This window comes from Fringilla coelebs, assembly GCF_963513975.1.
Source record: "Fringilla coelebs genome assembly, chromosome: 3".
NCBI classification, from domain to species: Eukaryota; Metazoa; Chordata; class Aves; order Passeriformes; family Fringillidae; genus Fringilla; species Fringilla coelebs.
Genome location: NC_140030.1, coordinates 41,894,930 through 41,922,745, shown reverse-complemented (window position 1 = coordinate 41,922,745; position 27,816 = coordinate 41,894,930). Strand labels below are relative to the sequence as shown.

Below are 27,816 nucleotides of genomic sequence, written 5' to 3'. Positions count from 1 at the left end.
AGTGACAGTGAAAACCAAATGTTACTTCTTCATGTCAAAGGCACAATGCTAAGCGCAAGATCTCTTTGTTGCTCCTTCCATTTACATGGTCTTTCTTTACTGTGTTTCAGACAGTCCATCTTATACTTGCCAAGTTGTATTTGCTGCTACATCTCTCAAAAGAGATAAATGTACCACTTACTGGGCAACCTTGTTATTGGGGTGGGGGAGGGAGGGAAGTATTCATAGTGTAGTAGAAAGTTTCAAAGACTTTTAATTCAGTTGTGTGCTGATATACAAAAATTATAGATCCAGTTTTATAGCTATAATATGTTCAGTTAGCTCAATACCTTTGTGTCATGCAGCATGATTCTTGAATTGGAGTCCTCACTTAATGTCCTTCAGAAACTGCATTGTGTGTAAGAGTATTATATGTAATGTAGCACATTACAGCAATATTTTCTGCACTCCATTGTAAATGGCCTAGCAAGTGAATGAGTTCAATAAGCTACTTCAGTATTTTTTAATCTAGATGGAAACTCAAAGTCTTTCAGACTAAAACTCTCTAGCAATCCTTTGTACATCGTATTCCTCAATGCCTTCGAACTCAGGAGTGGCTCATCCTGATGATCAGCAAGTTAGAGAAGAGTGTCAGGAGACCTACAGGAGGAAAACCAAATATAAAAAAGGAAGCATGCAAGAGGTGGATGAAGGAGCAGTTGACCTGGAAGGATTGTAGTTGCACATGTTAAGCATGAAGGGACAGGATTAGGTAAGAAAAAGCCCAGGAGCACGTGTGAAGGGCAGCAAGAAAGGCTTCTATACAGCAAAAGAAAAATTGGAGAAAACCTCTGCTAAATAGAGCAGAGTATCTGATGCCAAAAGGCATGTAGTTGGCTGAGGTACTTAATGCTTTCTTTGCTTCAGCCTTTATGGTTAGGCCTGGTTTTCAGCAATCCCAAGCCCTAGAGACAAATGGGAAAATCTAGAGAAGGAAAATGCAACACTTGAAATAAAGTCCAGTTAGGGAATGTGCAGACAAACTGAGTATGATAGAAGTTAATGCAATCTGATGATGTTTTCCCACAAGTCCTCAGGGACCTAGTCAAAGTTACCATGAGGTCATTCTTTGTTACCTTTGAAAAGTCATGTTGATCCTCTGTGTGGAAACAAAGCAATTTTGCAGATGGTACAAAACTGAGAGGAATGGTTGACAGATCAGAGGGTTGCACAGTAATTTAGAGTAACTTTGATAGGCTGGAGAAATGGGCCAGCAGAGATCTCATGAAGTTCCAGAGTTTGTGCCATGCCCTACATAGGAGTGAGGGAGTAATTTTATGAACCCATCCAGGCTGGGGGCTGATCAGATGGAAAGCAACTTCCCAGGAAAGATAACGGATATTCTGGTGGAAAACAAAATTAATATGAGCGAGCAACATCCCCTTCATTCCAGGCTGCATTTCAGAAGGGTGTTGCCAGCAGCTCAAGGGAGGTGTCTGTTCCTCTCTGCTCAGCCCTGGTGAGACACACCTGTGCTGCTGGGTCCAGTTCTGGGCTCCCCTTTATGAGAGGAGCAGGGGCATACTAGAGCAAGTCTGGCAAAAAGGCATGAAGGTTATTGAGGGATAGGACATCTGTCACATGAGGAGAGGGAAAGCAAGCTGGAGTCATTCAGTCTGGGTATGGAAAAGCTCAGATAGATGTGATCTGAGCACATTGTGTATTTATGCATAAAGAAGACTGAACCAGACCTCAGCAGCTTCCAGTGAGTGCAAAAACAGCAGTGGGCACACACTGCAATACAGGAAATTCTGTGTAAATGTGAGACTTTGTCTTTTTCTGGTGAGGGTGCTCAGACACTGAAAGTTTGTCTAGACAGGCTATGGAGTCTTCAAAGACTTTGAGTATCACCTGAGAGATACTGGATCCATGTCTGTGTGCAGTGTTCAGCAGACTCCTCTAGGTGACCCTGATTTGAGCAGTAGGTTGAATTGGTACATCTCCAGAGGTGACTTCCAACCTTATCCTTGCTGTAATTCTGTGAAAATCAAAACTAGTCTATTTTGATGGAATTGCCTATCTGATATATACTGCATGTATCAGTAAAAGATGAGCAAGGAAAATTTTAGACACTATTTTGCCTGTTAAAATGTTCTCGTGTAATCATTAAAGATGACATTTTGTCAGAAAAAGTTCAGATTTTCTTTCCTAGTGATGAAATGCTAATAAGCATTTTTCTTTTCATATTTTTCTATGTAAAATTAAGACTAAAAATCCTTAAAATACATTTGTCTGAATCTTAAATTGTGAAGTACAATGGATCTCAATAACTAACAATAAAGAATGCTTCAATTTAAGTTGTTAAGCTAATTTTGGAGAATCTGAAATTGAAGTACTTTGTGGTATGAACTAACTGCTCATCTGCATATGATTAACTAATGAACTTATGAAAAACACCAAATAAAATATTATGGGTTTTGTCTCAGGCTTTTTTGTCAGTGAGGATTTTCAGTAAAAGTTGGAGGAAAGTAATTTTCAGTAGTTTCTATTACCATTAATATTTTATCTATGAGGAATTTAGAAGAGTGATTTACTTCTGTTTGGTTTAATGGCCTTTTATAGCTGAAAAGGTTCTGTGCAAAAGGTGTCTACACGTCTTTAAAATTACTTAGTAACTGTTTTGCACTTCCAAATACTTTTTTAAGCACAGTAAATTTTACAGGGTGAAAACGCAGTCTTTTATAGTTAATGCAAATGATGCATTAAGTTAGACCCTTTTCCCAGAGTACAATTTAAATGTACTCAGAAGTCCAATTATCTTTGATTTAGATGTAAAAATTGCAGAATAACAGCTGTGCCTGCTGAGTGAATATTCCTCTGCAAAAAGATAGCTTATTTGAGCAGAGTTGAGGACAGGTTGCTCAGGGTATGTTTGCCTCTTTTGGATCTTTTTCAAATTTAACTGCTTCTGGTCAGTTGAAAATACAAGTAAATCACAAAATAGTATCAGGGCAATGGAGAGTTTATGTCCTCTAAGTTGTCATTTTGCACATACCAGAATATCTTGAATTTGTCTAGCATTTATTATGATTTATTTATCTTGGTTGTCTAGCATTTATTGTGATTTATTTGTGGAACAAACCCCAGACATTATACTTCAAATTAATGCTTGCAGATAATTGCCGATGATAATGCTAAATTTGACTGCATTTAGAATACAGCTTTTTCTATACTACAGCAAAGAAAAATTTTAAGCGCCTCCAACACTGAAGAATCACTTTACATGCAATAACTACAATAAAATGTAATGTAATTTAGAATAAAATTAGAATATATGTAATAGTAGTACAAATTATTCTTATTATAGCAAAAAATATGTTTTTATCATGAAGTGCCTTGTGGTTTATATTGTAGCATGCAGTACTAGCAGGGTATGTATTAATAGCATGTTAAATTATTAATATAGATTAGAATATATTATCTAGGTTTATATGTTATACATAGTTACCTAGGTTACCTATCATTGAAATGTGAAATGTGTTTTTTAAAGTTTTTGTTTACCTTGTAAGCTGATCTTAAAACTATACAAAGTATGAGAATTAATTTGTCTTTCTCAGAATACAAATGTAATATATATATTTCACTGTTGATAAATATTGCTCTTATTTCATTTTGCAACATCCTGATCACGGAGCTTTCCTAAACTTCATGATAGATTTCCTTCAGGGCTTACCTCTCTTCATTGTTAAAAGATTGATTTTTTTTTTTAATGGAAACCTATTTTCAACCTAAATCCTAATCAAATTTTATTACCACTTTCTTTACCTGAATGTGTGTCTTCCCCAGTCACCGCTATTTGCTTTCCGAAGTCTCTTGCAGTTGTAGTTATCTCTGTTCAGACATGTTTATTTAGCCTAAGCATCAGTTTAAATAAACTTTTTGTAAAGGTCATGCTTCATTTACATTTAGTCATTCTCATTTTTCACTTCTGGACTCTCAGTTGGTTTGCACTTCTTGAAATAAGTTGCCCAGAACATAATGTATTGCCCCAAGATCATACTGCTGCTGAACAGAGTGGAAGCTTCATTTAGCATGTCCAAATAGCAGCATTTCTGCTCCAAGGTTTCAATTTTTGCATCAGCAGAGCATTTTTAGTTGATGTGCAGACTGATCCACTCTTTCTCTTTTTGCTGTCCAGCTACTGCCTTGCCAGTTGTTTTATATCTTGCATTTGTTGGATAATTTTTCCTAAGGGTCAGATTCATCTGCTTTGGCTTTAGCCATGTAAGAGTTAGGCAACTGGTCTAAACTGGTTGCCCAGACTCGTAGGGAGAACGCAGTAGAGGAAAGACCTCCAAGTCTGGTTCATACTTGGATGGATGAAGTGAACCAGCTAGAGGGAGCCTAGACATCTAATTTGACGGTGATTTTGTAAGTTAGCAGGTAAGATAGGCAAGATAAATCCTATCTTCAGTGTAGAATCTTGAAATTATATTACTGACTCATGCATTAATGCATCTGTTCTTTAACTTATTAAGATATTTTAAAATTCATACTCCATCATCCAATGTGTTTCCAGCTCTGTCCAGCATTATATCAATGTAATGTGTAGTGGATATAAACTGTAGTGTGTTACTAGGATTACTTATAAAATATGCAATGATATTGAGGTGCATAGACTCCTGTGGAATTCTGTGTGATTTGATCCTTTCATTACAACAGCAAACTGTTGATAGTTCCTCTTGGTGCTTGAAGAATGCTGTTGAAATCCAAAGGGGATGCTAGTTCTTAGTTAATGTAACCAGAGAATATAGATCTGACAATCTTGCTGTCTGTTACAATAACCTTCAGCATTGGTTATCTTTAATTTTAGAAGACATAATTTTCTCTGGAGTGTAAACTTGAAAGGAAAATTTCATGAAATCACATTTTGCACGCAAGCAAATGAATTGGTGTTTGAGTTGTCATTTCGTAAACTGGTGTCACAAAATTGGCTTCTAATGCAGTATCTGTTTAATATTAGCATCTCAGCTGAACCAAGGCCTTTTTTTCTTCATCCTACACTTAGTATGCCTCCATATCAGTGATTGCAGTGATCGGCTTGCATCGATTCTTGAAAAAACCTGATTGGTGACAAAAACATGAACTTACTCCCTGTTGTATACAAATCTGTGATAGAAAATAAAACTGTTGAGTAAAGGTGTGTGAAAAAGGATATTTGGAACAAAATGTCACTGTTGCCCTTTGGTCCTTTTTCACATAAAGCTGGGTTAATCCACATCTTGGAGTAAGGCTTGACAGGAGCAGATCGGGGGGAAAATCTGGGTAGTCTTAAAATATAAATAAATAAATAAAATATTATCATTATGTCAACAAAAGTTATTCTGAACCTTTTAATATTTACAGTTAATGAGGTACGGAGGACCCCTGTCATGAGTCTTAAAAGCATACCAATATACATAACTTGAAAAAACTGGGAGCTGAGGTAGTCTTTTATCTTTGTATCCTGAAGCTGTGCAACCAGAGCCTAAACTTTCCTTGTAGAACAGAGGAGTAATGACTTTGAAACCCTTTTCCTTGCAGCTATGGAAAAAAAAAAAAGAAAAAGGAAAAGAAAAAACTTTAAAAATCCACAATTATCAAACAAAACCCCAAGCAAGCAACAATACTGGATTTCTCAAAAACTTCAATTTCCAAGAAATCTCCTTATTCTTTTTCCTTGTAAATTCTTAAACAAACCAACAATCTTAGCCCAAGTATTGCTATAATGATATATAAAAACATATGCCAATGTATTCTACAGTCGTGTTTTGTTGTTATTCTGTTGTATTTCTGTTAAATATGAAAAAGGGGCTAGGGGAGAAGGAAATGCAAAATAACACTGTACAGATTTGAAAACAAGCAAGCTGGATGCAGTGTCTCAAGAGACAGGCACTTGCTCAAAGTTGTCAGATTTGATTAAGGGAGCTTTTGGCATCAATCAGACCTGACAGTAGTATATCAGAGGTTAGTAAAACTATAATTGCTGAACTGATTAACAGCAAAGAGGAAAAGAGGGTAATGTTTTGGATCAAACTCCTTTAAAACATTTAGATTATTATTTAAACTTGAAATCTGAGTAGCTAATTATATATCTTACAATATAAGAGATGAATTTCACCAAATCATGCAAACTGTTCCTCCTCACTGTGGTTTTTAAAATAAGGTTTGTACTGACTTTAAACAGACTGTTTTATCATGGGAAAAAAGAATACAGAGAACAGGTGCTTATATCCTATTATTCAGTACAACTGTTGTGATTCTAATATACATTGTTTTCTGTAGTTTCATCTCAGATTAATGTAATTACTTCACATGAAATTTGCTCCATATTCTTTTAGTGAGACTATAGAAAACTTAAGGTAAGGGCTTCCCCATCGACAACAAAAGGAAATTGCTAGTCGTACTGTCTTATCCAGTTTATTTTTACCGTCTGTTGTATTGAGGTCTAAAAGTAGAACTGGAGCTTCTAAATGAATTTTGTAATCTCTGGGACATCCGGGATTGTGCTGAAAGCATAAAAGTTTAAATCTTCACATACGAACTTAAATCTGTTATTCATAGTTATGAAACTGAGTATACAACAAATAAAGTAATGTTGAAAAAAAATCAATTCAACAGAATATGTCATAAGTATCTTGCTCTGCTAAGTCAATGTGCTGGTACATTTTCAGTCAGTTGCCTTTTCATTAGGTGGAATAGCTGGGTTCTGTAAAGGAGTGAAACTATTGTGCATTCCTAGGACTCATTATAAAATAAAACATGATGAACAGAGTTATGTTGCTTTAGTTAAAAATTCATTGGATGTTTTAAGTTCTGAGTGACAGCTGTTACAATCCCTTGTTGATTTCTGTTGTTGATTGACAATTGCTGTTAGCTTTGGTGACTTACTAATTGCTTCTAATATGCATCAATATAATGCACCTCTTTTGTAAGTCTTCCTGGCGTGATGAACTCAAGTCTTTTATGTTAATACTTCTTGTAAATGTAGCCCTATTGTTAAATGTGCCTAAGATGCACATACATATATAAATCTTTATTTGTGTATATATGGTGTTGTATTGACTTACTTTAGAACCACAAATACATGTTCACATTTGTTAGAACATCCTGTGTTCAACTAAATGGCCCTACTGCTCATCTGCATATCTGTATGGTAAGGAATCTGCTTTACTAGAAACATAATTCTGTTTTAATTGTGTTAAACACATCATCAGATGGTTGTTTCTGATGTAAGAGGAGCAAAATACTTGGATTTATTATTTATTACTTCCTACCTCAGATTCTTGTTTTGAATTGCTGCCCTCTGCTTTACTTTCTCTATGTTTATTCGACTCCCTGCCTGAGCTCCAGCTCACATGAGGTTTTTTAAATGCTTGAATAAATCACAGAGTAAGAGTGCAATAAAAAGAGGAATAAAAGCAGCATTATGAAAATGACTTGCAGGTTGCTGCTCTTGTAACATGTTTTGATGGAGTTTTACCTCAAAGAGTGCCAAACTGGTAATGAGTCTCTCATGGGGTGTGATATCAGCTATCTGATATTAAAAATTGTGAGAAACTCCAAAGTATCACTTATTAGAAGGGAAACATTTTCAAATTTATGAAGCCCCAGAATAGCAGCTCTGCCTACAGAATTGCAGAATATGCTGCATTCCAATGAGTGTCTGCTCTGGGTGGACATGTATAGTTGTGTGCAGTTTTACGTGTATCCATTTTTGCAGAAGTTAAGATCTGGCAGTGAGTTCCCTGCCAGAACAAACCACCAAGATAAATAGTTACAGCATGAATTGAGTAAACTGTGTAGGTTGCCCATGCCCCCTTGCCAAAAAGCTGTCAGAAGATGAGGAGTGCTGGCTGTGACTGAGCAAAGCTTCCCCTAGGATGAGGTAAGGGGAAGCTGTAGATGTGTGTAAAGGAGCAGGAGCATAGAGAAGACTGATAGCAAGGTGAAAACAATAAAGACAAGGAAGTTTTACTAATAGAAATCGACAGAAGTAGATCTTTGAGAAAGTGTCTTTGAATAGTAGCAATAAAGCAGCAGTGGCTGGAGCAGAATTCTTTGCTATCCATTCATGGTGAATGTATTGGAGACAAATTTACTGCAGACAGACATAGGAAGGGGCTGGTTCCATCCCTTACAAAGCTATTCAATCCATAGGGCTTGTATTTTGTACCTATGCTATGTTTTTTCTTTTCCTGTATATACTAATGAATTGGGCCTTAAAATTGTTTCTTCTCTAGCGTCATTGAGACACTTCAGAAACAGTTCTGTTTGAAATTCCCCTACTGAATTCTGTAGTGAATTCCCCTGCTTTGCATTATGCTTGATTTTGTCACATTTAATTTTAGCAAGAGAATTCCTTCTAATCTGCAAATGATAAAATTCTTTCCAGTTGTGTCTAATCTTTGTTTCATGTTGTTAAAAGGCAAGTTTCTGAAATACCAGTGTATAATAAATATTTCAGTTAATTCCAGGTTATATTTCAGCTGTTTCTGTCTCTTTGCCTCCCCTTAGTTTTGGCTGTCATGTCTTCAATGAGACTTTTCTGTGCTAATAACAAAGTGAGTAACTCCAGCATCATTGGTCACTGAGCAGGAGGAGCACAGGAGGAAGCCTTTAGAGAACAGATGCTCACATAGCCGCAGGCATCAGAGTGGTTTTTTGTGTAATAAGATTCAGTTTTCTTTTTTCTTTCCTAAGGATACTGTTATATTGAGAGTTACTTAATAGAAAGGGGGAAAGGTACAAAGAAATGTTAATGCAAAATGAATAAGAAGTGGCTGTTAAGAGGATAAAGCAAATAAAGGATGAAATTACAGTAGAAACTTGTAGTTTTTGCAGATTTAATCCTTGTTTTGAGAAGCAATATTGTGAACTTCACAGAGAAATAAATAAATTAAATGTTTGCTGTTTATTTATCAGAATTTGGATGGTTTCAAAGAGGAAGTAGTACTTTTATTTAGGTATCTTAAATATGAAAATATCTCTATTGTGCTGCAGCTGTGAGATGACATATGGTTATGATATGTTTCTGGATCTTGATCCAGCTTTGGGAAGATAATTTCATTTTGGAAACTTCCCATAACATGCAGCCTTTATTATTGTGATCATTTGGCATCCATAATATTTTCCTTATGCAAAGGCCTCTGGATTTTTTCATGAGTTTATTCTACAGTTTCTTTCTAGAAAGAATGATAGATTCTAATGCTCAGCATGTATAATAACATGAATTCAAACTTATATGTCAAATGTTTAAAAGTGTGTGTGTACCATTCTATTCTATGTTTTCACTGTTTTGATATAATAAAGGAACCCATATTTACATCTTGTGCACAGTAAAGGCACTGTACTGCTGCTGCTCTGTTTCCAGTATGGCAGCAGGCAGGCTTATTTTTGGAAAGGTGCTGATACTCAGAATACCCAGTCTGAGTACAAGATACCTCCTTTTTATGTTATAGAAATCTGTGTAACCACATATTAAAATAAACATTCTTCCTATCATCTTAGTTGATGTTTAAGCTGAGATCTGAGTCAACCAGTGCTTTATACCTGGTTTGATAATTATTTGGCACATAGGAAGAGTGATCCAGGTCTTTTCTGATTATTTTATGGCAATTACAGCAGTCAGGAAGTTGGGGGTGAGGTAGGGTGTGCATCTGAGTTTTGATTTATTGTTGTGTATGTGAAAGGGATGACAGGTCAGATGGGTGACAGACGAAGGCCAAAATGGCTTAAAACTGTTCTTTAAAATGGTCTTGAAGAACTTAAAAGCAGTGAATTTTGTAGTATGGCATGTTATAACAAAGTTTTTTATGTAGTTTGTTCTGAAATACTTTCATATGTGGTTTGGATCTGTGGGAATGTAAATTTGAGGGGATTACAATAACTTTTCTACTCTCAGAGTGTGTCCTAATTATTCAAGCAGAAAACAGATACTAGTCATGGGCAAAATATATTTGGGAGAACTTAAAAGTAGCAAAGAAATTCAAAGAATTGAGGGTAAGCTATTGAAAACGTAAACCTTCAAGCCTGCGCCAACTGCTAGAATGAATGTTGACCCCACAGCAAATAAATGGAAGATCATTTGATTTTAGTAAGACAATAAGCCTTTTCAGATTAGGAAAACCCCCAAACAATGAAAAATCCCAGCATTTTCAACATGTTGATCTTCTGAAGCTGTGGTGAAAATGTAACTTACTTTTACCATGAAATCTGGCTTCAAAGGGGACTGAAGAGAATCTGACAAAAATAACTAGCAAATCATGCAATTATAGAAAAATGCATTTTCACTGTCTCTTAAAATTTTGTAAATTGGTGTTGAAGTTATCAGTTAGTGTTGTCCCTTTTGACATAATCTTTCAAAGTGAAATAGTTAAAATTTTTTGTTTGACTTCTTACCTGAAAATTATGTAAAACCATCTAGGGATATGTTAAATAACCCCAATGCTAAATGACGTAAATTTGACTTTAAATACTTGGATTATTTCTTTTAAACAGGTAACTGCTTTGGTGTAATAGTGAAATTGAGTGACAATGCTCACTTAAGACTGAAGGCTTTGTGAAAAGCTCATGTTTCCCTAACAGAAAAAATCAGTGTGGAAGAACAAACGATAATCATAAACACATTGGGAAAAGAGGAGTGTGTGTGTGTAGAGAACCTTAACATGACAGTAAAAATATTGACAGTTAACCCATTTCTATTCAGGCATATCCTAATACAAAAACCAGATTGAAATATCTTGCATGAGTTGCAGTTCATTAAACAAATGTGACACTTTATTTTCTAGCTATTTCAGTACCGAAAGAGGTGAAGTGGTGAAATAGCAATATAAATGAACACACTTTTCAGTGTGCTGAGAACTCAAGTCCATGTTAAAGAAAAAAATATTAAAAAGATTTTTTAATATTTGGTTTCTGTGTTCCTTCTCGTGCCCCGAAACAAAAAGCAGAAAACACTTCCTGAATCTGAGTTTTGATTGTAAAACTTAAAGGATAAAATATATTGTCTCTGAAAATTAATTATAAAAAGAAATGCCACTACTGCATGTAAAACTAATAATGAGATGACTCATAATGCTGTCTGGTTTATTATTTTAATTGAAAAAAATAATCTTTGTTAGTCTGCTGATAGCAATTTCTTTTAGCTGATATTTTTAAATAACATTTTATATATTTGAATTCATTTTATAATTTGCAGCTACAAAGCTGATCTGTTTGGGTGGGTTTTTGAGAATTTTTTTCCCCAGCTGTAATTTCTGTCTGAAAAATAATTGTAATATTCTCTTGCAAAACATTCTCTGGAGATCTCTTTTCTTACTTGATATACTGTCTCCTTTGGTATAGCTTTTAATTCAGGTCATTGCTTTGCATGCATTGCTATTTTAAAACAAGATCAAAGTAAAACACCATTATAACGGATATTTAGTCATCACTCAGAAACAGAAGAATTAATGATACAATTTTAAATATATAACCTGATAACATGGCTGACATTAAAAAAAAAAGCTGTGATCTGAATGTTGTCAATTTAGATTTAGCAAATTAGCTAAGTAGCTTGCATTTGTAGTATTTCACACCTTAAAGCCTTAATATGCATTGCTAAATATATTTCCTCACTGTTTGCTAATTAATGTTCTGTGGAAGTACAGCTGCTAATATTTTGTGGTTGATATGGCTCATTTTAAAGTGCTAACAGCTGCATCTGTAGTAGTGTTACATTTCAGTTCATAAATTATGGACATACATTTTTACACCTACTATTTTGTACAAGCATTTGAAAAATCTCTATTTGTTAACAAAATGCTCCCAGTAATATTTAAACAAACCATGAAAATACCCCCCTGGATACCACCACTTTCTGAGATAATAGTGACTCAGTGAGTCTTTCATATGTAAAGTTTTAAATGTTGCAGGAAATGAACATCTTTTTTCTGTAAAGCGTCTTCAGGAGTAGCTCTTGTTAATTAGTAAAGACTGATAAATAATTGGACTGGAACAATATTGTGTGACAGTGCAGGGAAAAATATTTTTTTGTGGAGAATAAATAAATACTATCAGAATATATCTTGTGGAGAAGACCAAGAGAATAAAAAGTATTCATAAGTGTGTTTTGTAAGAAACATTTTTTTTCATATTTTGAAAGAAACATCAGCACAGGCAATCCAGGAGGGTCCTGGAGTGCGCTGATGAGAACTTCTTCCTGCGTAGATAGGACTTGGAGGAGAGGTGCTTTGCTGTACCTCATAAAGAAGGAGGAACTTGTTTGAGGTGTCAAAATTGAAGATAGACTTAACCATAGCAACAATGAGACGTTGGAGTTCAGCATCCTGAGGAGGAGGAGGAACAGGTCAGAAAGGAAGCTCCCAACCCTGGGCTTCGGGAGAGCAGAGTTTGGCCACTTCAGAGATCTGCTTGGGAAAGTCCCATGTGATAAGGTCCTGGAGGGAAGAGAGAGTTCAAGAAACCAAGAAAGCTGGTTTATATTCTTCCAGGTTCAAGAGTGGCCCATCCCAGTGAATACGAACTTGGGCAAAAATTAATTAGTAGGAGCTTGGCCTGCGGGAATGAACTAGTTGCTCCAGGTCATACACAAAAACGAAGCATGCATACAGAGAGTGAGAGCAAGGCCATGCAGTCTGGGAAGAATACAGGGACATTGTCTGACCATCCAGGATGGAAGTTAGGAAAGCTGAAGTCCAGACAGAATCTGTTCAGGAATATCAAAGAAAACAAGATAGGCAACAAAAGGAAGACTAAGGACAATCTGGGCCCATTGCTGAATGAGACATGGGGCCTATGAATGGCACAGGACGCAGAAGAGGCTGAGGTAATGAATGCCTCCTTTGCACAGTTTTTACTAGCAAGGCCAGCCTTCAGGAATCCTGAGTTCCAGCAACTGGGGGAAAGTAAAGTGTACCCTTGGTGGAAGAAGATCAGGTCCCCTGTTCTTAAGAGAACAGGGGACACGTATGTCCATAGTCTGATTGCTTTGCATCCACAAGTGCTGAGGAAGCCGGCTCCTCTCATTGCAACGTCACTCTTGATAATCTTGATCAGCCATTGTAACTGGGAGAAGAGACCAAAGACTGGAGAAAGGCAAATGTCACTCCTGTCTTCAACAGGGGAAAGTAGGATCCATGGAATGCCTGGCTGGTCAGCCTCATATGGGAAAGTGATGGAACAGCTAATCTTAAAATAGTTTCCAGGTACATGAAAGACAAGAAAATCCTGTCATGGATAGTGTGCTTGACTTCCCCAAGGGAAAGTCATGCTTGGCCTTCTTGATAAATTTCTATCAAGTAATGTCTGACGGGGTAGATGTGGGAAAATCTGTGTATATTGTCTATCTAGATTTCTGTAAAGCCATTGATTGTGTTTTCCATAAGATCCTCATAAAGAAGCTTGTTGATGTGTGGGTTGACTGAGCAGACAGTGAGGAGAGGCTGACACACCAGAGGACTGTGCTGACATATAGAGGGACATTGACAGGCTGGAGAAATGGCCTGACATATCTACATGAAACAATGAAGTTTGGAAATTACCATATCCAGGACTGGTGAAAGTTGTTCAATCTGTTTTACCAGTGCAAGGATTAAGATATCCAAAGGTACAACTTGAAAGTATGCCTTAGAGAGGAAGCATTTCATAGGCAACTGGGAACTATCAGGTCAAGCTTAGGTGTGACGGGAGGATCTTAGTTGTTTACTGTGCTGTGAAGAAGGTTAAATATATTTAATCACAGATCATGTTAGTGAAACACAGCTATTAAATGATTATATAAGTAGTTCGTTCTGGATAGCTGTTTCAATGTTTTCATGTGGAAAATGTATACAAATGGGGCACAGCTTGAAGTTATTAGTTAATATTTCCATATGGTTTTCCATACTGAATTCTACTAATGGCCATCCAACATGTGTAGATGCAGCAAACTGTCTGCCTCATATATAAAGTGGGTAAAACTTAATATAACTTCAAGTTCTACATTGGATTTACTCTGCTGTATGTTAAATTACTATATTTTTATAAATTATTTTTATATGCTTAATATGTCTTTTTTTTTCCCTGCTCTACTAGATGCTTGTGACTACTCCAGAGAAATGGGATGTAGTGACAAGGAAAAGTGTTGGTGATGTAGCCCTCTCTCAGCTGGTAAAACTCTTGATTCTTGATGAAGTTCATCTACTGCATGAAGACAGAGGACCAGTACTCGAAAGTATAGTAGCACGTACTTTACGACAGGTAAGAGTGAAAAAATCTTCAAAATAATTTTGTTTTGGTCAAGAGTGGATAGATGTCACTGCAAAGGATAACATGCTTGGACAATTAAATAGAAATGCTTAGGCAGTTTACAATTTATTTTACAGCTGTTCTGTTTTAAAGCTGTGTATTAAGAATGTGGAGTTTTTTTGTCTTCTACTGTTCTTTCTGTATTATATCAACTATCAGATTCCTAGGATGCATAATTTATTACAGTTCTGTTTCTTTACTTATAATTTATTTGCCTATTTTATTCTTCTGTACAAGTAACAAGAAAATTAAACATTTTTAAGCAAATAATAATCAGGCTAATGTTTTAACACAACCAAAATTGAAATTATTTTCTTGCCAGGAATGCTTATTTTCAATTAGCAGGTTTCCTAGTAAAATTTCTTTTTTGTTTTAATTACGAGTAGTGTCTTAAATCTAGGTAAAACTTTCAGTATTGCTAGAAAAACTACATAATACTACATAATTTTTAGTCTAGCATAAATGGTTCTTGTGTTTTTCCCTATGATTTAGTGATGTTTTCTAAATACCAAGATTAGAAATGGAAAAAAGGAGAAAAGGGATTTTTTTCTTGAATCTTGTTCAAAACAAGAATTCAGAGTTAGGCAATAAATAAGGTTGGCCTCAATGGCAAGATGTGCTTCTACAAATAAAGTAAAACATGGAATTTGGGGATGAATAAATTTTGTCATGAAGAGAAAAAAACCTATCCATACAAGTAACCTGTAGCAAATGAAATTCTTGTTTTTATGGCTCTATTTGTAGCATGTTACATGTTTAAAGCACTTAGCTTTCAAGATGCTTTTTTTCTTGGTAAGGCTACTCTAACCTTGTTAAGGCTTTTTGAATCATCTGATTCCAACTCTGCTAAGAACAGAATGAAATTAATGTCTGCTCTAATCTGGTACAGCAAGTGTAAAGTTCCTGTTAAAGAACAATATAAGTAACAATTCTTTAGAGGAATCTAAGTTTAGAGTACCTCAAAGGCATTAAACTTGAGTTGTTTGATGTTGTGTTTTCTTTCTTAAATGGTTTTGATAACCTTGTTTTTCCTTAGTTTCTTTTTAGTAAACCCTCTCAGGTTTTAGCAGTGACCATGATAATCATTTTCTTCACATCAGATTGCAAGATTTATTCATTTCTTGCTGTGAAATTTTGTGAGACTTGTAAGATAGGCTTCAGCTGTCCAAAAGAGATGTTGAGAGCCATTTTATCCCTCCTACATTACTCAGCTTGGCATTCCATTTCTGCTTTGTTTGGACACAAATCCCCCTTAGATCCTTCCCTTTTGTGTCTGTCAAGCCTGTGCAGGTAAGTTAAGGAAAATAAAATCTGAGGCAATTATGTTTTGGGTACTAAATCCTATCCTTAGTGTATTTATTGTAATATAGCAGTATCTTGCTTCAGCAATCCTTTAAAAAAATAGCTCTTTTTAAAAAGGGTGGTTTATTCTTTTAAGGTTTCAAGGTTTGTTTCACCTACCAAGTTGGAATTTAATTCATCTGGAGCTGAAGCTACCCAGTTGTAACCCTTCCTCAAGTAAAACAGTTGGGAAATAAAGCAATATACAAGTTTTGAAACTGACCATCTCACCACCTTATTTATTCTAACTTGATAAGAAAGACAGTAATGGAGACCCATATGTATCTTTACAAGTAGGTAGCTTAGGAGAGGGCAAATTACCATATAAAGGTACATGAAAAAACCCACAGTTAAAAAGAAAGCAAAATTACTTGTAGAATTTTTTAGAATTGTGCTGTAGAAAGCAATTGCTGACAAAAATATTTCAAATTGCAAGCTTCCCAGAGAGCCCGGAGACAAAGAAACAAGAGATGTTTTGTACAATTTTTTTTTTTTTTTTAAATATGAAAACAAATAATAAGAGGATTACTTTTTAAAATTACACTGAAATGTTATACTTTAGCATCTGAGCTTGCAGGCATAGTAGTTCTATGAAGTTTGCAGTATGCATCCACAGGTATGAACTTACTGGAACTTTTATGCAGTCAATAAAGAAAGATAACACAATGTATCTGATTTCAGAAGAATTTTCCTGGAGTTTAGTGAAAATACTGTTGTAGATGCTCAAAGTGTAAAAAAAAAAACCAATCATATCTAATGTTTTAATATTACTTTGTGAGGAAAAAAAAAGTATTGTTGCATTTCCTTGGTTTTGTTTCTTGCTTATAACTCCATTTTATGTATTTTGATAGAACTTCATAAATGTCCCTGGAGCATGAAAAAAAGCCAGGATATTTAGCTCATCCTTGGAGAATGTCCTTCTGTCTTCAATGATTTCAATCTCCTCTCCAATCTTTCTGAAAGTAGTTATAGAACCTACTTTTCATTGGTATCTATAGAAATATCATGCTTGTTCAGTATTCATGCACACAGGAAGTAAGAGTAATTGTTCACTTCTTGAAAAACAAAAAGCACCCCAAGGACAATATTAATCTGAAATGTCTTTATGTCAATTACAGCACTGTAGAAATTGCTGAAATCAATTACCTGATTTGTATACTGGTTTCAGAGATCCAAAATATTGACTATTTTTTCTTCATTTGTAGCAGAGGGACAAGTAATTCAAAGGAAAATCCATTGCAGAGTAGTAGTCACTAGATCAGAACTGGAGGCTATAGTAACTGAGATCTATTCTGGTAAATATCACTGACATTTTCCCGCTTTCTGTACTGTCACTTTTGGCTCCTGCAGGAGACAATGCATTCAAACAGTATAATTTTTGATCTGACCTGGAACAGTCATTTCTTGTATCACTTCTAGAACAGAACTGTAATAAATTCCTTTGAATACTATTTCAGCCTTTTCCATAAATCACTAATAACAACTCTAATAATGCACATTCCTGTAGTTCCATCTGAATCATACTTCCCTAGCTTGTATATGAGACAATGTCATGATTCCTGTGTGGGGCAGGATGTGTAGTGTAGTGTAGTGCCTTTTACCTTTTGCAGGGCTTGTTATCCCATCTTAGAGAAAAAGCATCTCTCTTGTTTCATTGCAGGTATGAGGGGTATTTTGATTAGATGGTGTACAACAGAAAAAAAGACAGTGGATTGGGGTTTTTTTGTCTTTTTAAGAATTAGTGTTCAGCTAGATCCTTGGGCCCACAACTGTGCCAGAAAAGAATGTTTTGAGATCAGTATTGATATGAGGTAAAAATACAGCTATCCAAATGCATTCTTAAAGCAGGAATATCCTGATGCATTAGCAGGTCTGTCCTAATTTGTACCTCAAAATACTTGAATGATTGATGTAGTTTCCCCCAGATGAACACTGAGTCACACCACTTACTGTAAGACTTTAACACGCTCGTTTTAACTTATGGCATTTTTTTTAGAATTAGGTTTTATTTAAACCTGGAAGGAGCATATAGATTGGAATTGCTGACAGTTTTACTCGTGGCAGAATGAAGGGCATATTTGTGCATGTTTGCACTTTTCAAATTTTAGAGAATGTTTTTGCAAGTGATTTAAATTGACTTTGCTAAACATTTTGGTGGGAAAATTGCTCTAAGCTCTGTTATATACTGTAGGTATAACATCAAACAACTTATTTGAATCCAATTTATAGCTTTGATGTTTAAAGTTTTAGTCCAGAGCATAATGCAGATGTAAAACTGAAATGCTTAAACTTTTTAATCAAACTTTCCACACTACTGTAATATACTAAGATTATTAGCTTGAAAGAAAAAATTTATAGTTTTTGCAGGCCACTGAAGTATTTTGTTATAATTATTCAGAGATTTTGATTACTTCCTTGCTGCTTATGGGTATTTTTTCACAAAAAAGCATACTTTGAATTATACACAAGTTTTGATACCTGTTCTAAAATGTGAATGATAAATTAAATAAAAGAAAATCCATATTAAAAGCTTTCTCAGATTTTGGGATTCCAAAGCTCCCATCTTAGACATACCAATTTTGTTCTCAGCACTGTCTCAATTTTCAAATTAAAGTTTTAGTTGCTTTATGTCTTCGTATTAGATCAACAAAGCTACTATAGATGGGCTCATACAGCAGTACAAGGAATACAGGTGATTCCTGGAATGCACTGATGAGAAAGGCCTCCTCCAGGCAGTAGAGGACTCAACCAGCAGAGGTGCTGTGCTGTACCCTTTACTCATCAAGAAAGGAGGGGCTTGTTGGGGAACTGAAGATCAAAGGCAGCTGTGACTGCAGTGGCCACGAGATGTTGGAGCTCTGCTTCCTCTGGAAATTCTCATGTTTCCTTTCTGAGATTTCTTTCCTCATGCTCCCTTATTTAAGGACCTTTTCCTTTCAGCTGCAATGTAGTTTTCTTTGGTCTTTCCTTACATTTTCAATATCTGTAGTGCCTTATTATTTCCTCTACCTATTTTTTTTTTCTGCCCCTTTAGTTGACTCTTTTACCTCTTGCTAGAGATCATTGGCAAACAAGTTCAGATGTTTCTCACCCGAAGCCAAATGTCTAATTGTTATCAAATTAGGAATTTTTATGTGCTTGGAATCCCAGTCTTGATTTTGATAATTTGATCCATTAAAAAAAAAAAATGGTCAAGACTGATAGCTAATGACATAAAACCAGCTGCTTAGATTTGTCTATCTTTTATCAAAGGGTGGCCCACTGTAGTTCTTATAAGGGTCTTTTGGGACTAGAATGACAGTGGCATTTCATTTGGTTCTTCAGTTCTCATCTTAAGTGACTTCTACTGGTCTTTGTCTCTTTGATATTTCATATATAAGCTAATCAAATTACTCAGCATCTTTTATTAAAGGTTAAACCAAGCAAGGTTACTGAAGCCTCCTGCAATAATTTTTCCATTTCAAACTATAGTGTTGTGGGGTTTTTTTTCACTGGACTTTCCTATATTCACAATTTTATTTGTAAAACATGTCAGCAGAACTGGTTATAGATAGAACTTTTGTGTTAGTTTGGTCCTGGCAGGTACAGAGGTAGAGAGATTCCCTTCAATTATGCAGTTCTATCCCTTTGATACCTTTAAGAACTGCATGTACTTAATTTGTTCATACATCTTCTTCGGAGTTTGCATTCAGGTACAAACCTCTTAATAGCTGCTGCAGGATTAGCTCATTGATACAAGAATGTTTCCTGAGAACCGTGTTTCATTTTGCAGCTATGGCCTATTATAGAATGAGCTAAGTGAAAAGATATTTAATTTGAATGGGGCTATCAACCTGGATTTATCTGTATGGCTGACACACACATCAGTTATATCAATTCTGCCAATCACCTGCCTTTCTTGTCACCAGTTTGTACTGCATATCATCAATAAAATTATTGAACAGAGTTGGGCTTAAAAAGCAATTAGAGGAATCCCTTTTTAATGGCTATTTTTCAATTATAAGCTCTTTTAAAATCTGTCAGTTCATCAGCTTGTGATAAATTTAATACATGTTTTCTTGCTACTCTGTGGTGTTATTTTTAGGCAGTGTGTCGTGCAGCCGTATGTCTAAGGAGTCTTACATGAGTCTATCTTGTTATCTTTTGTTGTGTAAAAAATTACTTTTTAAAAACTACTTTTTTAAAACAAAACCTAATCTCTATTGTTTGGAAAATGTTATATATCAGACATTTTGATTAATCTTCAGAAGCTTTTCTCTTACTGTGCATGGAAGGGATGTCAGGAAGTCATTCTGCATCTCATTTTTTATTACTGATAGGTTACTGTTTTTCCAATTTAGTGATACACCTGTGGAGTTTAAAATGTAATAGTGATTGTCATACATTTTGTGGTCTTTCATATTATGGTAAAGCAGTGAAACTAATTTGTAGAAAGGTTCAGAGATATTTTTTGTTTCTTAGTTTAGGAACAAAACAGTAAGCAGAGCATGAAAAGGCATTCTGTCAGTCAGGAAAAACTGACACTGTGCCAGGTATAGAAATCTCTTCATAGGTATATGCAAAATGTCATTTCTTAAGACAAAGTCATGCATACCTAATATTTAGCCAAGGGAGAATAATATGGCTTCTAATGGTGCTTTCTGTCTGGTTACATTTTCTCAGCACCTCTAGATTTTAAAGTATATTCTAAATGGAGGACTGAGATCACAGTATTTTCAGGGTTCATTGGATGCAGAGTAAAACTAATAAAATTACTTAACTAGATGGTTGCCTAGTAACAAATGCATTCTGTGCAAAGTGAGTTGTAGATAACGTCCTATATAGAATCTTCAAAACTGTATTAGTAATTGCATTTTTACTATGTACTTAGGTTTTGCAATTTCACTGTTTTTTTCCATTTCTGTTCTTAAAACTAGACAACTGCACCTTATTGACAATTTAACTCTTTCATTACTAGTAAACAATATAGCCATTAGCAAATAAACGCTGATGAAACATTCTAACAAACTTCCTGCTTAGTAATTTTAAAACATTTAATTATTTTTTTTAATGTTCTGAGCCCTACTCAATTATTTTTCCATCTCTTTTTCTTCTTTGTTTTGGATGAATAGCACAGATCCTGTGAGACAGAGCCGTTCTGTGGGTAGGATATCTATAACAGTTATATATATATATGTAACTAATAACTAATGTAGTACTTCATTCTTACTACCACTGAACAGGGGACCCAAGAACCTAATTTAAGGTTCATCTTTTTGCACACCTGCACTAAAAGCTAAGAAATGTTTGTCTAATTTTCTGAGTATCTTGTCTTTAGTGTAGATGTGAAGGGCATAAAGGCTGACTGTAGAGGGTGTGTTGAACTGATCCTGGGTCATCTGAATGTCAGATTAATTTCTAACCAGCAGACAATTCTTCAAAGATTAAAATGTGTAAACTTGTCTGCTTCACTTAATTCTGTGCTCAAGTTGAACAATCAGAGATACAATTTCCAGCGTGACTGTAATTCATTCTGTGAATGTGATATTTTAATACATGGAAATGGGAAAGCTGCCAAGATCACAAAGTTCAGGGAGAACTTTAGAAGTCAGATAAAAGAGTATCTCTATGCACACACTGTATGCTCTCAAGTGGCGGCTGTAATGTAACGATATGCAAATGTAAAACCCTATTAGAAGAAAATGATCCTGCTGTGATCAATTTACAGTCCAGAGGGGCACTTCCCATACCTGATCCTTTATCATTTACAGCGTAAATGCAGATGATGCTTGTGTGGAAATCAATACTGGCATTGCTATCTTCTGATTTTTTTTTCTGTATACATGGAATTTCATGGTGTAGTAATTGTGTTCTACGAATGCTGTCAATTCTCCACATGCCATCAGGAATGCATCTGAATTAGATATACTAGTTAGATATGTCAATTAATTATAGCAATGGCAATTTTATTTCTCACTTCCAGTGTAACATCAAACCAGTGAAACACAGTAGAGGCTTTTAAAGAACCTGTTGTGCAAATACTGTGTCAGTTCAGGTTTTCAAGGAAACCCTCGTAAATTTCAAATGGTGCTTATTGTTTTACTGGGATAATTAAACACATGTAAAGAATGAAATGTTAGAGGCTGAGTATTAGTAGTGAAGAAAAGGCACTTAGCTGCCTACCACCAGCCACCAATATGCAATGTAAACAGAAAATTTTGTCTTCCTAATTGTGTTATCAGTAATTTCTACTACCGTTTCAGGAAAAGGCTGTGGGTTCATGGTTTCTTGTATATGAAGGTATAATCTCTAGTTGGGACTTCTAGGATCAAATAATAAGTGATCCAGTAGTTGAAAAATACTAATTTTTTAATGATCTGTATTTACAAAAGGCATCTGTAGATTTTCAAGGCTTATTGTTCTTTAGAAGCACCTGAGAGTAAGATGTTAGTGCTTGTTCTTCAAGGCGAAGTCAGAAAAGTAGTCAAAAAATGTATGCAGAGAACTCTGTTATAAAAATGTGTTAGAATTCTATAAACCATTATGGAAAATCAAGTTTCTATAGTGCTTGGATAGATGAATAATAGATACATAGTTGAAACTGAATTATAATCACAGAGAAAATGCAAAAATAAATCGCGTTATGGTCGCATATTCAAGTAGTCTTGGTTTTTTATTTTTTAAGTTTAACGCAGTTTCAGTCACTGATGTTTTTATATTGCCATGTATAATTGAGAGAATTGTTCTCTATCAGCATGCAATGATATGCATAAACTAAACACATAGGTTTGAATTTGATCTGGACATAAAATAATTTGAAGAATTGTTATGATACATTTTTTATTTTAGTGTAAGTGTCCCTCTTTTTCCATCTTGGTTATTTTATATATGTATACAAATTATATATATCTTTTTCATGAACAAATACAAAAGTAGATGGTAAAAAAATAAAGATTTTTTTGTTTTGTTTTCATGGCCTTGAAAGAACTTAAGGAAATTGATGGAATGATTTAGAGTCTTATTAAGATGATTAGAGGGATGGACTACCTTCCCCTTGGGGAAGGGCTGTGAGAACTGGGAGTGTTCAGCCTCGATAAACGAAGCAACTGGGTCATCTTACTACCTTTCAGTACCTGAAGGGCACTTAAAAGAAAGCTGAAGAGGGTCTTTTTACAAGGGCACGTAGTGATAAGACAAGGGGAAAATGCTTTAAACTAAGAGTAGGTTTTGTTTGGATATTAGGAAGATGTTCTTGACTGTGAAGGTGGTGAGACACTGGAATAAGTTTCCCAGAGATGTGGATGTCCTATCTCTTTAAGTGTAGGGGCTCTGAACAACCTGGTCTGATGGAAGGGGTTTTAAAAATATGCTCTAAATATATTAGTAATCTTAATTATTTGCTTGTGTTAACTGTCAGCTTCAGTTGTCATGTGGATTGTTAATTCGGGGTTTTCAATAAGATCCTTAGCTCCAGGGTCACCTGCCAGGTCAGCAACATTCAGTGGCTTCTTTGTTTTACTAAGGTTTTGAAAGTGGCAACTATCAGTAAATTGTAACTGTTCTCTAGGCACTGTTTTTATTTTTAAAAAAATCCTTGAAAAAATATCTTACGTTTAATTGCTGTAAAAATACATATGTCCATGGTTATTAAGCAATGTCCTTGTTAATTGCTTAAATACTTGAAATGCTTTCTTGCCTTCAGATGGAAGCAAGCATACTTTCAAACTAGTGCTTTCAGGCTCTTAGGAGATTTGAAAAAAATATTGTTATTGAATTTAGCAAAATCAAGTAATGTTTTCCAGATGGGAGCTCAGTTACACTTTAAGATTGCTGTACTTATTAGGCAATTGTGAACAATCTACAGGGTGCATATATCAGCAAGTGGTAATTGTGCTTACAGATTCAAGCTTAAAAATAGAGTGTATAAGCACTGAGTAAAAGAAAATTTTGCACCACAGATGCCCAGGTGTTGGCTGAGGGGGCTGCATTGTGTCTGTGGGGAGGGGTGGCTGCAGCTCAATGAGCAAGATGTGGCCACTTACAGCGGGCTCTGACCAGCCAGAGGTGGTGGCACCTCTGGTAAAGCATGGCTAAGAAAGAGTAAAAACACTGTGCAGCAGTTGGGAGGGAAAAAAACATGAGAAACAGCCCTGCAGACATTAAGGTCAGTGCAGAAGGATATGGTACTCCGTGGGAGCATGCCAAAACCAGAAAAAGCCAAACAGACAAAGGAGGAAACAACTCACCCTGCAAACCTCCCCCACCTCTCAAAAAAAACCCAAAACTCAAACAGCTCAAAACTGTGTGCTTGATGATGACTGTAACCCTCAGGTTATCACATAATCCGGCCAAAAAAAGTTGTGTAAGAAGTGGCAAAGCTTCCTTGTGCTTTTGAACACTGCTTTTGTTCCCTGTTGTAGATGGAAGACTTCAGAAAATGAAATCTCATTTGTCCCAGTTGGCATTTACATATCATATTTTATTGTACATGGAGCTTTCCTTTGGAAAACTGCTCTTGTGCAAGTGCAGAATTGGTCTGCAGCTTTTCTGTGTCATTTAGTTGTTTGCAGCCACAGTTTTAATGTCCAGGTGTTTGGGTCCATGGTTCATTTTGAGATTTAGTTTAATATTTTGGTGTGCTTCCTATTCTTCAGGTCTGAGTTATGGTTTAGTATTATTTTATCTTCCTTGAGAATGCTCTTTTAATCATCTATTTTGAAAACTTTAAATTTAACTGTTTTAATTGCATTCCTTTCACTTGAACTCAAAACAGGTGAGTAAATAAAAATCTAAGTAAAGCCTCATATTTTTTGAATAGGATTTAGCCAGGTGGAATTTACCAGCCTTACTCATCTTGAGACATTCACCCATTTGAGACTAGTTGAGAACCTTATATATGGCTTCAGTTACAGTGTCTAAAAAGGCTTTATAATCAAATTACTGTGAACTCTGGTTTTAAATAATTATGCTAGTTGTGAGCCAGCCTACACAGCTCCTAATGTTCCAGAAGGAAATGGGAAAATTTTTGTGTACTTTGTTCATTCAGGTCTTCTGAGTGCTTTCATTCTTTTTGAAAATTACCTGAAAATACATATAATATGCAGGCTTTTGTATGGAACAGAACATTTAGTTGTAAAGCACCATTTCTGTCCCTTATTAAATGGGAAGGCATGTAAACCAAACATTTGAGGAATTAAAGATTTTTGAAAAGAAGAAATTAGAATAAACTGCCAGTTACAAAGAACTAGAATACATTGTCTGAGAGAGTAGTGGAAGCAAAAAGCTAAGACAGAGGAGTGGCACAAATAAGATTTCTTTTTCTTTCCAGAATAGTGGTCTGATGTGGAGTAAGAAAGAAAAGACACCAAATCATGTGTCACAGTTTTGCCTATAAATTGGACTATTCCTTCTTAACAAAGCCAGTTTTCTGCTATTGTTCCTCCATGTCAGTTAATGACTAGCTCACCTTTTGGAGGGCAAAAGTACAATAAAATAGAAAGGTGAATAAGCAAGATTTGATGGAATTGCGGAATGCACCGGTTCCTTCAATACAGGATAATCACCAACTCACATGTATTGTTCACCTTTTGTAGAAAGTGTTAACTGTTTCTTTCACATTAATGTTTTATAAGGGATGTTTTAAAACCCTGTTCTTGATTCCTTGGCTTACAACATTTGGAAAATTTACAGTTTTTCTGATTTTTTAATAGGTTGAATCTACACAAAGCATGATCAGGATTTTGGGCCTTTCAGCTACATTACCCAATTATCTTGATGTTGCTACATTTCTGCATGTCAATCCCTACATTGGATTATTCTACTTTGATGGCCGTTTCCGACCCGTACCTCTGGGACAAACCTTTATAGGGATCAAGACAACCAATAAGGTAGGGAATAATGAATGCCTAACAAAAGGTTGCTGTTTGGGGTCTCTTTTTGATCATGCTTCATGTATGTATGCGTATGGGGTACTTGTTTATTGTACTACAATTTTTTTTTTGAAGCATATTTTCTTTTGTATAAAGTTATACATAATTGAGAGGTACTTTTAGAATCTTCTTCAGTTTACCATACTTGTAAGCAGGCCTCGTTGCAGTTAGATACAAAGTTATTTAACTTTGCATTGCCTCTTCTTCACTGCTAAATTTTGCTCGGTGAAGAAGAAATCATCACCTTCAACTGCAGAGTCACATTAGCAGCTGATTATTCTGCCTCTTTCATTTCAGGTTTCCATGTGGTGAATCTTGTTTGGCTGTAAGGATGCATGAGGAATGCTATAAGAAAAATACTAATTTTTTTAATCCGAATATATATATATAAACACAACATGCGTTAATACTAAAGTTACTGATGAAAACCTTAGCATACTAAGCCATTAATTATCATATGTACGTATTGATAGAAACTGTATTTAAAGTAATCCCTAAATATGCTTCTTTACTCCTTGTGCTATTGCTCGTTTTGGGAAGCATTAAGACAACAGTTGGTTATAATATTCTTATTAAAAATCATTAGTGTAGTGACACTTGAAATGTAAATGATAGTTCTTTAAATACAGGAGTTTTAAATACAGGAGTTTATACAAACATTTTACATAGATTTCCCATGCCTCTCGTTATCTTATAATTAAGGTTAATGTAGTTAAACTTTTCAAAAAAATATTGTTCACGTGTGATTTAAATTAATAGAAATCAAGACATTTTCAATCAAAAGGTAATTTCATGGCTTAATCAATCATAGCATTTTGTTTAGTTTTTGTAAAAATGGACATTGCCTTTCTTACTAGGTTATTTAAGTAGTCATTCCATTAGTAGTGCAGGAGAGGAACTTATTTTACAACTGTGGGATATGTTTCAAATCTGTATCTATTTAAATCTATAAGACTAGTTTACCATATGGTGCTTACCATTATTTGCATATTTTAGTCTTCATTAATTGCTTTTAATACCTTCACTCTTGCTGTTACTTTCAATTCATCTTTCACTGCAACTTGATTCTAATATTTAGTTTATTTTCACTATATAATAAGAAAAGAGAAAACACTCCCTTTTTTCCAACTCACTTTACAATGCATTTAGGATTCAAAAAATCAGATATAAATAAATCTTCTAAAATTTGAAATTATTTAAAAACCAGTAATTTTCCAAAGAAGCATAAGGAGATGAGGAAGTATTAGGAGGTAATAGTTATTCTGAAATGTGCATACCTGGCAGACTGTTTTGATAATACGGCAGCCAGGAGATATTATTTTATTTTTCAGAAGATTGTCATTACAATTTCACAGAGCAAAATATATTTTACAATCGAGATAATACACTTTACAGCAAGCAAAATGTAGACGTATTAAGCCTCTTTGAAAAAGGATTGTATTCAGGATAATACTAATACTAAAGCTGCCTAATTACTGCCAATCTCAACATCCTTGTGGTCTTCATGAGAGGAGGAAAGCAGTGTAAGTCCAGGATCAAAAGCTGTTATTGCAGACCATCCGCAAGTGCAGTCAGAGCTATGTCTATAGGCACACTAAGGAGTTGCAAGGAGATGGAAGGCTGTTAGTTACTTTAGGTAAATGCTTTGCCATAGTTTGCTGGAATCCTGCATCCAAAAAAAAAACTCCTCCAAAATTTGGAGCTGATTAGCAATTTACAGAGCCACGTGCAAACTCTAGGCAAGCTTTCAAAGGCAGGGACAGCGTGATGTATTTATTATGCATAGAAGTTATCCAGAAAAGCTCTTAAAACTCTGTATGTTGAAATTCTTGGAGCATATGGCACGAAGACTAAGGTTTGACTTGTTCAGTCAAGGTCTGTTAATGTCAGACATTTTTCTTTAATATCAGTCTTCTTTCTTCATGCATGTTTATGTTTTTGTCTTTGGGTATAAATGCAAAGAATATGTAAAGTTAATTTTCTAGTATGTGTACGTATGCATATATGTTCATGTGTATTTAGGCACTGCTCTTGTAAGTTTCTCCTTAATGATTTGCACTTGGTATTATTTGAAAAAAATATTCGGTAAAATGCTAACCTCTCAATTTAAGAATGATTAGACTAAGTGCTTGTCTTTAGCAGATGTGCCCATATTTTCTCATCTTTTAATTACTATATTTGTGCAGTTTCAAAGACAAATGTTCTCTTACCTATAAAGCTGTTTTAAAGCTTTGTTTTTCACCTTTCATCTATTCTAGTA

The 27,816-nt window shown here is 35.1% G+C and overlaps 1 protein-coding gene across 1 annotated transcript in view; it reads left to right on the top strand.

Annotated features, from left to right (window-relative positions):
- The window catches only part of ASCC3 (activating signal cointegrator 1 complex subunit 3), a 251,253-nt gene that overhangs the window by 79,759 nt on the left and 143,678 nt on the right, over window positions 1–27,816 (top strand). Inside the window, exons 11-12 of the mRNA XM_084201554.1 lie at window positions 14,095–14,259; window positions 25,338–25,514. Coding sequence (XP_084057680.1) covers window positions 14,095–14,259; window positions 25,338–25,514 — 342 coding nt within the window. The remainder of the gene's footprint in view (window positions 1–14,094; window positions 14,260–25,337; window positions 25,515–27,816) is intronic.